The 15,010-nt window shown below is 33.5% G+C and overlaps 1 protein-coding gene, 1 long non-coding RNA gene and 2 other non-coding genes across 5 annotated transcripts; 3 read left to right on the forward strand and 1 right to left on the reverse strand.

Annotated features, from left to right (window-relative positions):
- Positions 1-4,717: 4,717 nt before the first annotated feature.
- Positions 4,718-6,251, forward strand: LOC145128578 (uncharacterized). The gene is made up of 2 exons (XR_013717000.1): positions 4,718-4,777; positions 5,807-6,251. It is a non-coding gene; the product is annotated as an uncharacterized LOC145128578 (long non-coding RNA).
- Positions 4,839-4,922, forward strand: LOC145135196 (small nucleolar RNA SNORD36). Its single transcript, XR_013719658.1, has one exon. It is a non-coding gene; the product is annotated as a small nucleolar RNA SNORD36 (small nucleolar RNA).
- LOC145135197 (small nucleolar RNA SNORD36) lies at positions 5,099-5,183 on the forward strand. Its single transcript, XR_013719659.1, has one exon. It is a non-coding gene; the product is annotated as a small nucleolar RNA SNORD36 (small nucleolar RNA).
- Positions 6,252-11,233: 4,982 nt separating the features above from the next.
- Positions 11,234-14,766, reverse strand: LOC145130270 (uncharacterized). Of its 2 annotated transcripts, none has more exons than XM_079065101.1 (3): positions 14,580-14,766; positions 11,808-13,685; positions 11,234-11,728 (listed from the first exon to the last, which is right to left on the reverse strand). In XM_079065101.1, exons 2-3 carry the CDS (start codon positions 13,674-13,676, stop codon positions 11,465-11,467), a joined length of 2,133 nt encoding a protein of 710 aa, XP_078921227.1. In that variant the 5' UTR covers positions 13,677-13,685; positions 14,580-14,766; the 3' UTR covers positions 11,234-11,464. The 2 variants fall into 2 exon arrangements, with proteins under 2 accessions (XP_078921227.1, XP_078921228.1); XM_079065102.1 differs by lacking the exon at positions 14,580-14,766 and adding an exon at positions 14,461-14,563.
- Between the last annotated feature and the right edge of the window lie 244 nt (positions 14,767-15,010).

The raw sequence follows: 15,010 nt of genomic DNA on the forward strand, positions 1-15,010 counted from the left end.
TATTTACCAAACAAGGTCAATTTGTAATTTATTAAGTAATTGGTGCCCTACTCAAATTGTGCCTACATCGTGAATCCTCCGACCACTCCATCTGTGGATAGACGCGACCTCTCCGGCCACACCAGACGGTCGACGCTGCTCACCTACGACGCTTCCTCCAGGCAATCCTGTTGGTCTCCACTACTCTACCTCCAACATTCATCATCTTTGAAGAGCCTGTCATCCATGAAGCCATCTTTCATAAATACAGAGCGAATATCAACATAAAGGTAAGCATAAGTTTATTTCCTTATTTTTCTATAGATTTCCATCAAATTCATTTGCATGATCTGTATTGATATTGTTTTAGTGGTATTGAATATACATAGATAATCGTTTGTGAAAACTGCAATTGTTGAACCGACAATCAACCGTTTGATGAAAAATCAAATTAATGGTTATCTATCACGAAATGTAACTATAAATTATGAGCATAGTGGTTGAAGAACAAGTATTGAAGAATGGTCGTTGAAGATGACTACTGAAGGACGCCTTGTAGAACCATTGTGTTATGCCTTTTTTTATTTAATTATAACTTTCTTAGTCACATTCAAATCTTGTTTAGTTTATATATAGCTCTTCAACATGTTTATAATTCTTTCTGCACATAACCTGTTTGATGAAATAACTCAATGAGACTATAACAAAACCTAGGGTGATATATAACTTGTATAGTTTTCTACCAATTATAGGATTTGATCACTCCTATAAAAATGCACCAATAACTGGTTGACCACTTGAAGATTAAATGAATCGTAGTTGTTCCTTGTTACATAATGGTTAAATTTTGACAAGATTTTGCAAACGATTGGTTAAAATTTGATATGAACCACCATACCAACATCATTGATTTTGAGCTAATCTCTTTAACTAGACATCATTATTTACTTAGAACTATAAACAAATATTAATTTCAGCAATAAACTGAGATATGAAAAATAGAACTCAAAATTTTCTATTTTCAATATTTTCTATTGTTGTCTTTATGTTAAAAATATATATTTTTATTGTAGTTTTGGCTTGATTTAACTTGAATCTGCTTGACGAGTTTTGAAAAAAAAAAGTTTGACAATGGGTGAAGAATCTACTCGACGATGAAAACATATTTGGATGGAATCGATGATTTTCACAATGTTTCTTGACATTATATTTGTTTTTTTTTTGTATTTTTAACTTGTATTGGATCGATTATTAATTTTGTTTTATTTAGGAAGACGATATGTTTTTATGCAATTATCTTTTTAAAGTGTAATTTTAGTCCTCTCATTAGTGTTTTTCTACCTACTAAACAACATTGATCAATGATTCATTCTATTCCAAACATAGCAAACAAACATAATAATAGAATGATTATGAACAATCTATGACATTTATTTTAATTCAAAAAGTTGTTGTGATTAAGAAACCAAACATAATAAAAAGGTAAGATTGGTGTTTGTAATTTTTTATAAAAATTAATAGCAAAAAAGTATATTAAAACTACATTAAAAATTGAATAAAAGCTGAAAGTTTTCAAAATAAATAAATAAATAAAACTACACCTATTTGGTAAATATTTTTGAAACTATACCTATTTGGTAAATAATTTTTTTATAAACACCTATTTGGTCAATAACTCGAAGAATCACTTAAGAACATTGCAGGTACATTCTCTAAACATTTTTCCTATTGAGTTTGACATAGGGTTTGAGAGATTGTTCCAAATCCAACGTTGATCGTAATTATGGATCTATAGTTGGATTTCGAATGTAATTTATAGCATCTAGTTCTCAAGCTCCATGTAACTCTCCGTTGTTTAATTTGTTATGGGTCTTATATATGTTTTGAAGTTTTGAGGATCTAACAATGATGAAATCCAAATGTGAATGATTATCATTTAATTGATAATGAATCTAACTTATTTTCATGTTTTAAAGGTATATTCAAGTAATGGAGTTCATCACATTATAATGTGTTGCACATATATGGATTCATATTTGTCTTCAATGTTAACTCAAGGCTTAAATGAATGTTTAAAAATATAAATGCAAGTTGAACTCATTTTTTATCCATTAAATCTTGAGGGAAAGAACTACGAGTTGAAGTACCAAGTCAAATTGAACATTAGATGTTGATGATTTTGTTTTATAAATAATTGAAGAGATAAACTGGAATGTGTTGATTCTCAAAAGAATATAATTAAGCATTGAGTATCTAGAGGTTCATTAAGATGTTTATAAACATATTATCATGAAACAAGTAAATAGAAACAACTTGGTGAAACTAGAAAACTATAAGCACTATATGACTTAAAATGAGAATTTGGTGTTTTCATGAGCATTCCATCAAGCCTCTGAGACATCCAACCACCACAATCATTAATTAATGAATGTGTTATGTTAAAGAAATACAATCATGCATGTTACAAGGTCTCAACACATCCATGTAATGCATTAGGATAATTTGTGGAAAGTTTGGATACATGAGAATTAAAGTACAATGCCTAAATGTGTGTATATCTACGAAATGGACATCATTGAGCATCACATGGGCCATGTGTTTTCATAGGAAAAGGGTAGACAATTTGTGTAAGCTGTCAATAAATTTTGTTTTTATTATAACTTATGCCTGTCTTATCCATTTGACTCCAAACTAATTCCATCGTTCTACTAATAACCTAATTAGCTTTTTTATGCTATAATGAAAGTTGTGGCAAATGTATTAGGAACTTAACATGACACTTAATTGATATGAACAATAATACATACTTGAACTGGTTTAAATAACTTTTGCGAAAGGAAAAGATGAATAAATATCAAGAGTACATATCATATTATAAAGAGTTTGATATATTTTTAACTTGATTATATTCTATGGTAATCTTGATATCTATGTTGCTAAGATATGTTATTGTTGCATCCATGAAACATATTTTGAATGTGTATTCAATTGGGATATGTTAAATTGGAAATGAAATGGTTTACACATCATATATGTGTATATCACTTATGATGGGTTGACTTTAGTGTTTTCCGGGCATATATGGGATAAACTCTCATTTTCGTCTAAGTGACAACTCATCTAAGTGATGATTATGTATGCGCAACGGCTAAGCTAAAATGCTTATGGATGGACTTTACAAACTCATTCCATGGTTACATGCAGGATGATCACATGTCTCTAAAATATTAGCTTAGTGTCGGGGCCTCTAAATCAGTTTTGGATGTAATGCTACTACCTTGTTTATGCTATTGGACCATCAAGAACTTAGAATGAAAAAGACTTGTTTGAGAGTACTAAACTTGGGTTGTGATTAGAAGCATATGTATTGCATATTTTGTTGGTTTAACTTCAATAGTACAAATGCTTATTATCATTATATACTTATACTATAAGATATATGGAATGGTTTTGGTAGTTATGACTTAGGAATTTGATTGTTGTCATTACCTAATTTCATTTCAAAGTTTATCTCCGAGTTTACTTGCTAGACTTTCCAAGCTTAATGATATAATTATGATATGTTCTTAGATCAAGAACAAGAAGCATAGATAGAATGATATCTTGGACTTTTAGAAAGCTACAATATATATATATATATATATATATATATATATATATATATATATATATATATATATATATATATATATTGGTACTTGATACTTGATACTTAACTTATGTGACGATATAACTGTACATCCTCGAATCTAGAAACATTAACTTTTGGATTGCAAGTCATAATTTTTGGGACCTCTGGACCTGAATTTTGTAAAACTGTTGTAAAATAATTAAATATTTTAAAAAATAACAAAAATACTTTTAACCTAAGACGATAATATATCAAATATATGAAGACTCCTTTTGAGAAGCAACAAATTACCCCACCCATTCGGATTAGACTAGGGATGTCAAAAACCCCCGCGGGATCCCGTTCCCGTGGGACCCTGATACCGTACGAGACTAATTTTTAAAAAAATTCGGGAACGGGAGCGGGAGCGGGGCGGGGGCGATATTAACTCCCGTTTATTTCGGGACCGGGGGCAGGAGCGAGTATTTCCGTCCCGTACTCCCGCGGGGGCCCCGTTTATATATATATATATATATATATATATATATATATATATATATATATAACTTTAGTGATGTTTTATGTTTGATCAATTCTTGATTTATCAAGGGCTTACATGTTTGTTTATATACAAAAGTTATTAAAAATAATATTTTTACCCTAAAACAAAGCAATTTTTTAGCAAAAAAATCCATTTTTAAGCCTATAAACCGGAAGTACCGGGGGAACGGGGGCGGGACCGGGGGCAACAAGTGATTTCAGGAGCGGGGGCGGGGGCAACCATTTCCGCTGCCGTTTGGTCCCGTTGACATCCCTAGATTAGACGCTAAAAAGCACGTCACATCTTATTACTTTTAGAATTTCATACTTTTAAAATGAGATAACTGACTCAAAATATGCAACCATTTTGCGTGGTATTCACCAAATAGGGGATAATTTGGTTTAATTTGTTTTAATTTTTAGAAAAGGTTGAATCCATTTGTTAATAACCCAATGAGGCAAGAGCCAATAAGCCAACCAGCAATACTGAGTTACTCGAGACTCGAGTTATCCAACGGCCCATAACCAACTAATTGGGGTTGGCCCAAATAGATAGAAATATCCTCCTAGGGTTTAATTTCTGCGATACCTGTATATAAGTTAGGGTTCTATCAAACGATTTTCTCATACTCAAGCTTCCGGTTCCAGGTAACATTTAAACTTTTAAAGTAAAGTTATGTTTTTGTTGTAAGTCTGGTTGTAAATGGGGTTGCAGATGATGAAAAAAATCATATTATTTGGGCTGATTTAAACCATGAGGCTCCAAAATCGAGCTTTTTAAAACTGATGCGTTCCCCTCCCACCACAGTCTATTGTTGCTACTGATTAATGTTTTTTTCTCCTTCATGTGATTTATATGCCTGTAAGTCGGTCTATGTTTCTATCACCACATCTACCTTTTCTTAATTGTATACTCGATTTATATGTTAGAATTTAAATTCAACATTTGTTTTTCTAGAGGAATGAGGGTTTCAGATGATGAAAAAACTTGATATTATTTGGGCTGATTTAAACCATGAGGCTCCAAAATCGAGCTTTTTAAAACTGATGTTACCCCCTTTCATCATCTATCATGCTATCTATGGCTGTTGATTAGTTTTTAGTAGTTCGAATTTTAGCATGCAATTGTGGAGGCAAAGATCATTGATTTTAGTAGGCAGAAACTAATGATTTGGATTTAGTTTTGATGACATAAATCTAGAAACAGTAACTATGTTATTGTATATTTATAGTCATGTACAAGAGTTTATGCAAAAATGATAACATGAATTTGTAAAATATTTGTTCCTCAACGAACATAAAAAATATGATTTTGAGGTGAGATCGTTATCATTAATGATGCTGATGTTCCCACTCGAAACATTGTAAACGTTACATCCGTTGACTTGACATTCGTGAAATTTAACCTTAAAACACCATTTCACTTTGAATCATCACCCTACACGGAAGAAAATACGAATGATTAAGCCTTCACGAATTGTAGGCAACTCTTGATAATAGATTTGGCGATTGCAAAAAATGACAATAGGGTAACAATAGTAGCATTTAAAAAACATCAGTAAGGGCGAATAGGATGTCATTGGGTATTATATCATTTCAACAAGTGAAAAAAGAAAAGATGTTAGTGTATGGTCAAAATCTAAAATAGCATTCATGATTGTATTTTTACGAGGAAAGTGAAAGCATTTCTCTCTCTGGCTCTCTCTCTCTCTCTCTCTCTCTCTCTCGATGGAATAGTCCATGAACACGGCCTCGGAATGATGGATTGCGAGACAGATAAAAGATATAAAGACAAACCAAAGGTTTCACTTGTCGCATCACTTTGGGTTAAGCAAGAAGAATTTGGAGAAGATGGACTTAGGATATCTCTTCATTGTTTTGTTATTTTTTGTCTTCCTCGCTTAAGCAACCAACAACAACCACAAGCCACCACTGTTGCTGGTGGAGGTGGCTGTGGGTGTTCATTCGACCACCACCACAGACCACCATGAGAGGGTGGCTGCGGGATGTTGTTCCTTTCTAACAATTTTATTGATTTACCGTCTTGTAATTTTTTGTATTTGTTTCACACTTTTGTAAGTCGATTTAACCCACTTAATGAAACACTTATTTCATTACTTAATCATCTCTAATAAGCCACACTGAAGCTTGTTAATAGTTGCCCCCCATATGTCTTAATTAGTGGCTTAATAAGCCTTTAGTAGTAAGGAAAAAGGCTGCAATGTTTGTTGTCATCATAGGAACCAACTCTTGAAATTGGGTGTACAATAGCACTATTCTAGTGTCGTGTTTGTTCGCTCGAATTCACTGGAATTCGAAGAAATTGAAATCTAATTTCGTGTTTGTTCGCTCGAATTCACTGGAATTCGAAGAAATTGAAATCTAATTTTTCATTTTTTTGTTTGGTTCAATCTTTCAAAAGAAATTAGATTTTTAAATGAGTCAAATTTTCCTTCACGGAAAATAAATTCCATAAAAAAACTTGAATTAAAATTCATTTCAAGTGAGAATGTAGAATGTTACTATATTATCCATTTACTTTTAGCACTACATATGAAACCTCTTTGTTGCCACCACCATCACCCACCACCGCTGCACACCATCGTCAACGCCACCGCCACCCACTAGCACTGTCACCTCCACCACCATCGACCACTGCCACCGCTACCCACCATCGCTATCACCACCTCCGCCACAACCACCTCCACCATCATACATTACCGTCGTCACTACTCGTTACATACCACCACCTACAACCGCCACAACTACCCACCACCACCACCACCACCGTCACCACCACACTACCTTCCACCTCCACCACCACTCATCACCGCGCTCCGCCACCACCACCACCACCACCTTCATCACCACCACTGTTACTACCACCATTGCCACCTCCAACACTACACCACCCACCACCTCCGCCACTACTCATGACAGCCACCATCACCATCACAATTACTACCACCACGACTGTCATCACCTCCACTACTACCCACCTTCACCTCTATCGCCATCATCACCACTATTGTCACCCTCAATATCACTGCAACCATCACCAGCCACGAAAAACCTTTCGTAGGGAAGTGACTAATTCTTATATTGTAGTATCTCTAAAACCAATTAACTGTGAGATAGTAGTTTGTACCAACATTATATGTGATATGTGATTTATTACATGATATATGATATGTTCTATTTGTTATTTGCATTGCATATAATCGATATAATATGTTAGTATTGTGAGTATTCACTGAACGTTTCGTTTACAATTGTTTATGATCATTTTTCAGGGAATGACACGGGTGGACTCATATAAACTCTCATATGCAAGCTTAAAGACTCTTAAAGTTATAGTTAATTCTTTTATAATATTATGTTTAGTAACCTGTATTTCTTTTTAAATTTCTACATTTCTTATGGTGTTATGGTTTTTAAAATATTTATTCCTAGATGACATTTTAGAAACTTCAATGACATGATATTTCAAATGTTTTTATTAGAAATGGTTTCAAGTATTAAAAATCATGATTTTACAGTGAATAAACTCTGATAATGAATTTTTGAAATTTGTTTAAGGATATTTTTAGTAATACTGATATTCGTTTTGAAAGTTTTAATAGAGTGATATTTGAACGTTTTCTTAATAAATGATTTATAATACAATTAAAGGATAAAAGTTATGATTTTTTATATTTATTATTTATAAAAAAATTAGGATTTTACAAGTTGATATGAGAGTATCTCTTTGGCTAGGATATTATTTGTAAGCTTAACCATGAGTACTCAATGAGTTTAGTGGAAAGTAGAACATCCTGGTGGTATGACGGTGGATATGTCGTACATCGTTGCAAAAGCCAAACATGCCACCCTAATCTACACTTTTTTCTCGCTTTATCTATTCTTTAATTCAACTATCTTTCTTTTCTTTTATTAGTTTTCCAATATATTTTTTCTCAATATTTCTTTTTACATTATAAATAATACCGTACTTCGTTCAACTTTACCACAAAGAAAAATACCCCTTCCATTATATATATATATATATATATATATATATATATATATATATATATATATATATATATATATATATATATTAAAATTTTAGGTTTTAAATTTCAATTAATGAAATTTAAAATAAATTGTTTAAATGAATGAAGAAGTTAAATGTGGCATGCCATGATGACTAGGTGTTCGTACGGATGGATCTGTTTGATCCGATCTAATTCGATCCAACCAAATTTCAATTCGGTTAGATCGGTTTTTATAATTCGGTTTTCAAAAAATCAAAACATTTTAAAACCATATATAATTTGAATATTAGCCAACTTTATAGAAGAAACAAAAAATTATTATTTTGTTGTGGTTTAAAATTTATAAACAACTACTAAAAAATATATTCTAGTTTAATATTTTATAGAAATTTTTTTTTTGAAATAAGTTTTATTTTATGGGTTTTTATTAGGTGAAACTTTTTCAATCTATTTGAAAAATAAATTACTAAATTAAAAAAAATTATTATAGATATACATTAAAAATATATAAATAATAAGTTGTTGTTCGGTTTTTTTTTTAACTATTCGGTTCTTATTTTATAAACCAAAACCAATCCGAAATCTAAGAATTCAGTTTTGTCGAAATCAATCCAAAAATTGAAATATTAAAAACAAATAGTCCAAATTGAACAATTTGATTTTCTCCAAAGAGTAAACAATCGGTGACCATTTTTTATTAGTGGCAAGAACAAGTATGGTAATATTGAGATGACATATGTGTAAGAGAAAAGGGAATGACAACCATAACGGGTTCCGACGATACTGCCGTCCCAAAACCACCAACCCGTTGCCACTCCCCACTCCGTTCATCCTTATGGAAGAAAATGGAAAGAAAATTTCTTCTTTTGCTTCATAGTTTTAGACACAATATAACTTAAGCTTTTCTTTTGCAAAAATAACAAAAAACATATTTGAAAATTAAACTAAATGAAAATAATCAATTAAATCAATTATCAAATTAAATTAAACGAAAATAATCAATTAAAAAATTTGAACTTAATTAAATTCTTATAGAGGTAAATAGTTTCAACCCACCTATATTTTACACATATAGATTTATAGATAAAACTATAAAAGAATAGTAAAACTCTAAATTTGAAGTGTTACTATTCAATTTTTCTTGGTTTTGTATAACTGGGGTTTGTTTAACTTGTTTTAGTATCGTGTTTATGTAATTTAAGAATCGTTAATTATAGTATTATTGTTAAATGTGATTAAATTTTAAAATATTAATACTTTTTAATAATTTATAACCTGATAACATATTAATTAAAATGTCAAATTGAGATAAACCCATATTTTACGAAAATTCAAAATTGACATATACACTGTACACATACTTTACAAATATTCAAATTGGCATCAATTAACTTTAAATGCATATGTAATATTTCTTCAAATATATGTAAAATATTTCTGTAAACAAATATCTAAAATATTGTGTAATATTTCTACATAAATTCAAACTGGCATAAAAAGTTTTGTAATTGATTATATTTATTTAATAATATAAAATTTAATGTTATTGTAACAAAATGGTTTTAGACAAATTTGTAAAACATTATAGGGATATCTCCAGAAAAGTCCCAATATTTTAGGCAAATTTTTAATAAAGTCCTAAATTTTATTTTTTGAATAAAAAAATCCTGACTTTTTCACCTTTTGAATAAAAAAGCCCAAGAAACTGGCTAATTTATTCACTTTAGTCCTTTTTGACCTGTTCAGCAGATCATGAGACCAATTTGGTCCAATGACCTGCTGAACAGGTCAAAAAGGGCTAAAATGAATAAATTAGCCGGTTTCTTGGCTTTTTTTTATTCAAAATGTGAAAAAGTCAGTATTTTTTTATTCAAAAAATAAAATTTAGGACTTTATTAAAAATTTGTCCAAAATATTGAGACTTTTCTGGAGATATCCCAACATTATAATATGAAGGAGTATTAATAAAAATAAAAATAAAAAACTTAATATTCTAGGAATACTCTTTTTGGTTTTAAAATATAATAATAGGTTGGAGATGACTTGCTCTAAAGGATAGGAGTCGACCTTTTCAAAATCTGAAGTCGAGAGATGACTTGCTCTAAATGTGGATGGAATGGAGCGGGGTGGAAAACAAGTTGCCTTTGGTATCGACGGTGCCACCGGGAACACCATTACGTCAAAGTTGAACTACCAAATTTGAGCCAATTGTGGTTTAAATTAAAGGAGACGATGATCCCTCTCTCTTTTCTCTCAACTCTACTTGTACCATAAGCTTGCATACTTGTACCTAATTGTGTGGGATGGGAGGGGTCCTATTTTCCATGTTTTTGTTTGGGAGGGTTGGAGGTGAGAGGAAAGAATCGTGTAAATGTGGACTTAGGATAACTTTCATGGTTGAAATAAAAGTGAAGGGATTTAGAATGTCAAGTAGAATGTCATCTCCAGGTAAATTAGAAAATAAAAAATTGATGGACCGTTTTCGCTAAATCACATAAATTTCTCTCAACACCCAAACCCTTCATCGAAATGAAAGGATTAGAGCTAGAAATTGAGTGGGTAAACCTAAGTTGAGAATGAGATCTAACACAAAATCACTGAATTAAAGGTAGTAAGGTAGTCATTTATTCCTTGTCCATGACATTTGAGAATTCAATAAGTTTTGTATTTTATTGTTATGTTGTAATGCTAAACTGATAAGAATTCATCGCCAAAATTAAGTTATGAAGCTTTGATGGGTAAATTTTGAAACCCTAGGTTCACTAATTGTCCATGGATTGACTGTAATTTGATTTTGATCATGTAATTAGGTTAGTAGTGTGAATTGGATGTAGGTTTTATAGTTCTAAATCCAAAGCATGGTATTGACTATCGACTATTGAGTATTGAATCCATCAAATGGGTTAAAACTAAAAGTGAGTTTATGGTTTATCCCTTGATATATGGGTGGATATGTAACTATTCGGTTTAAATCCTTTTCTAGAATTATGAAATGTATATTAGACATTCTCTAAAAAAAATGCAAACAAAATTTAAGATGAAAGGAATAAATTGGGCAGGGTGAAACTTGGTGAAAAATGATAAGACGTGAATAGCTTTTTGTACGACTTTGTACGTGACTCACAATATTCCATTACCATCAGTATACCATCAGCAGCTATATACCTAAAAACATAGCCTCCGCCACCTCCAAATTTTTACTCTCTTCCTCCCCATCCCCATGCATTATTATTCATATTCATTTCCCTCTCTAAAAGGTAAAAAGTAAAAAACTAATCTCTATATTCCATAATCCATACTATACCCTCCCAACCGGCGACGGCGGTGGTTTGGAAGCATATTTTCCGGCGACTACTTCCACTTTGTCATCAATTCCGGTTAACATTCTAGACAATTCCGGAACTGAATTCACCTGAAAGATATGAGTCAGCTTGTGACTACTTACAACCGCCACACACACCGAGAACGCTTGAAGCAAACTCATCGATTGATCGTATTCAACCGAATAAAGCCCGTCCTCAAGTGACACCAAACTAAAACCACACTGCTTCTTCCGTCCTCCCTGCAACCAATTAAAAAAAAATTCTATCACATACAATAAATAATTCTACCAATTAAATTAGCAAATATCAATCAAGTACCTGGTAAGAAAGGTCGACCCGATTTGAATAATTTGAGCTACATGGAGATGGAGGCTTGCCGATTTCATTCAGATGAGGACCTAAAACACGAAATTGACAACCAATGTCCCACCCACCACAGTCGCAAGCCCCTCCGGATCTCCACCGGCTAATCAACGGAGAAGGCAGTCCAAAGTTAGGTAAGCTGTGAACACCGTCAGGAAGAACCACCACCGTGCTGTTGGACCTCCCAATATCTCCACCGCTTTCATCGCTTAAATTCTTAACAATTATACCCGCCAACTCCCTGTCCACCATGCAATCAGGCATTTTCTGATCCGCCTGAACAGAATCGGTGCTGTATAACACCGACTCTCGCACCACGTACAGGTCTTTCTCCGCTCCACTAAACTCAGCATGATAAGAACTCGAAATCTTCATCTGTCCAACAATGGTGTACCCGAACCTGTAATTTTTCTCTTTTGAACCTTGATACATCATCCAGCTTCCACTCTTCTTCTTGTTCTCGTGTACTGAATAGAACGCGTAGATCAAACTCGAATCATCTTTTCCAGATGGTAGTTTTTTAACAGCAGCAGCTAGAATGTCGCTACTGCTCTCAATAACAAGTTTGAAAAAAGGGATTCCGTTCTTCATTGTAAGCTGTAAAAGAGCCTGTACGTTTGATGATCTGTTGTACTGCTTCTTGCTATGAATCGATTCATTATCGTTTAAATCTAATTTTGGTTTCTGAACCTTATCCGAAAAATGAGCTCCTCCTTTCAGCTTCAACAATGGATCTAGTAACCTCCTTAATGGACTAGACCTCGATGGAGTTGTAGCATTTCCCTTCTTCCATCTATGATCATCGGATTCAAGATTAACCGGACCAGATTTCACAGATATATAAGTTGGACTTAGCTGTGGAATTGATGAGCTTTCCTTGAAGCTAAAGCTTCTGGTCATCTTCCCGAGGCTACTAAAGCTAAACCTCCTCATCGGAGATGAATGTCTTCCTTTTGCACCACTCTGTTCATCTGTCGATGGAGTCAATGGTAAATCTACCTCAGGCTCTGCCACGGAATCGAGAGATAAAGGAAAAGGGCAAGAATGAGGAACATCGGAATACGGGATTACTGAATCAAACTCCACCTCCGCCGGAGAAAATGAATCGGATACTCTGCTTTCATTTGCTTCAATCATATGAACATCAGGTGAAATCGAAACATCATCGCGATGATTAATATCAATATCCTTGGATTGAATTTTTGTTTCTGATTGTTTCCCTTTTTTAGTGTCGAGCTCCACCGACTGAATTTGCATATCATCCAACATTTGTCCAGAAGTTTCAGGAATTTGCAGTTTTAGTACCTGGCCTCTAGGCCATCTAACACCTGGGGGAAGTCTTTCTGAAGAAGATGAATTTGGAGTGGTGTTTGATCTTTGTTGATCCCTCCGATGTGGATTCATCTTTTTCCTATTGTGATTATGAGAGGGTGATGATGTCTTCATGTTATATCTTGGTGGAATACGTTTTTCGTTTGATTTCCAGTTTTCTAAACGACCCCAGTCAAGAACACCAAAATTTAACGCTTTCCCTTGAATATTTTTTTCACCTTTTTCTTCACGTTGGAGATAACCAGGCAAATTTCTCATGTGCTTCACAAGGCTTTCATCTTTTTCTCCGGTATGAATATGATCTTCACTTGCATTTTGTCTAGGTTCATGACGTTGACCAACATACAATGGGTTTTCCAGTTTAGTGTAGTCTAATGATTTTCTGATCCTATTTGCTCGTAGAGTTACTGTTTTCTCATGTAGCCCTTTTGGCGTTTGTTGTTCTCGTGAATTCATCATTAGCCGTGCACTGTATCTGATGCTTTCATTCATTCATGGCAACTGGCAACAATGAACAAGATAGTGTTTAAGTAAATATATTGCATACACTCAAAATCTAATATCCATATATGTGTTTGCATTTTACAAAAGGCATAATGTTATGAAGAATACTATCACTAAGTAATCTACTGCAAGCTCTGAAAATCCATATACCATAAAAAAATGTTGGATCTACTCGCCCAATTGCATTCAGTAGAAGACAAGAAGAAAATGACAAGTGAAATCACACTAACAACCAAAATTACTACTATATGTTTATACAAGTAAAAACTTTAGGGAATACGTAAAGACAAACAGATAAGGCATCTTCTTCACCACCATTAATAATCCTTCAAGTTGCAGCGAATACTTTAAAATAAATCTAACACGGATGGAAAGAACATAAAAAAGCTATGTGAACAAACGTCGCATTTATTGATACTTTTTTTGGCAAGCACGTTTGGAATTTTCTGAAGGCATCTGAATAAAGTTCTACCGGAGATCGGATAGCAACGAGGTAGATCCTATTTGAAACGAATCTGGAAGCGAAAGCATGTGACGGAAATAAATCAATAATACGAATCCCCGATAAATCTTCAAGTTCATACACAAAAATCACAGATCCAAGGAATCTAATAGCTAAAAACGAAGAAATTCACACATACATTATAACTATATATCTGATAAAATAGGAAAGGGGAAAAAATCAAATAGAAAGGAAAGAGTACGCCGACGCAAACAAACAAATCAAGAAAACGAACGGAGACAAATCAAAAATCACAAATCTAGAAGCTACCTCCATTCGAAGCTTCAAGAAACCTAGTTCTATTCAGTTGCATTACACGAATGAGCCAAGAAGAAAATAATTACACAATAAGAAAGGAAAGAGAAAAACAAAAATCAACGAAATCTTACTCTGCAGTAGACGATTGTCCATTTCAGGAATAACACGATATGATTATTTGTGGTCTCCAATGGCGGAAAACGAAAGCAATCCAGAAGGTAACGTTGAATGTGAGGAAGAAAACCCCGCGAAATCTGCTACACTGTATGAGTGTGTGTGTTTCTGTGAAAGATGAGAGGAGGAGGGGGGTTTTCGCTTTCAATCGAACGGTTAAAAGGGGAATGAATGGGAATCGATAGTGGGGCCCAGACGTTGCGTGCTGGTGGGACCCATAGAGTGAGGAGGTGACGTCATACGGGTTTCCCGTGAGCCAAGAATGAATGCAGTAGTAGGACTGTAGGGACGATGAGCAGGTGAGTGGGACGGAGGAGCAGCGACTTCAGATTTGTCTTCGTGTGCTCTCGCACCACCAAATTTCCAATCATATTGGTGGGTGGTAGGA

This window comes from Lactuca virosa, chromosome 8 (genome assembly GCF_052849685.1).
Source record: "Lactuca virosa cultivar CGN04683 chromosome 8, Lactuca_virosa_CGN04683_v6, whole genome shotgun sequence".
NCBI classification, from domain to species: Eukaryota; Viridiplantae; Streptophyta; class Magnoliopsida; order Asterales; family Asteraceae; genus Lactuca; species Lactuca virosa.

Bases quoted from the DNA above. Each gene is read 5' to 3' on its own strand.
- LOC145130270 (XM_079065101.1), bottom strand. From the start codon at position 13,676: ATGAATGAAAGCATCAGATACAGTGCACGGCTAATGATGAATTCACGA. The intron at 11,729-11,807 runs GTACTTGATTGA...AATTGGTTGCAG, and splicing joins GGGTCGACCTTTCTTACCAG to GGAGGACGGAAGAAGCAGTG.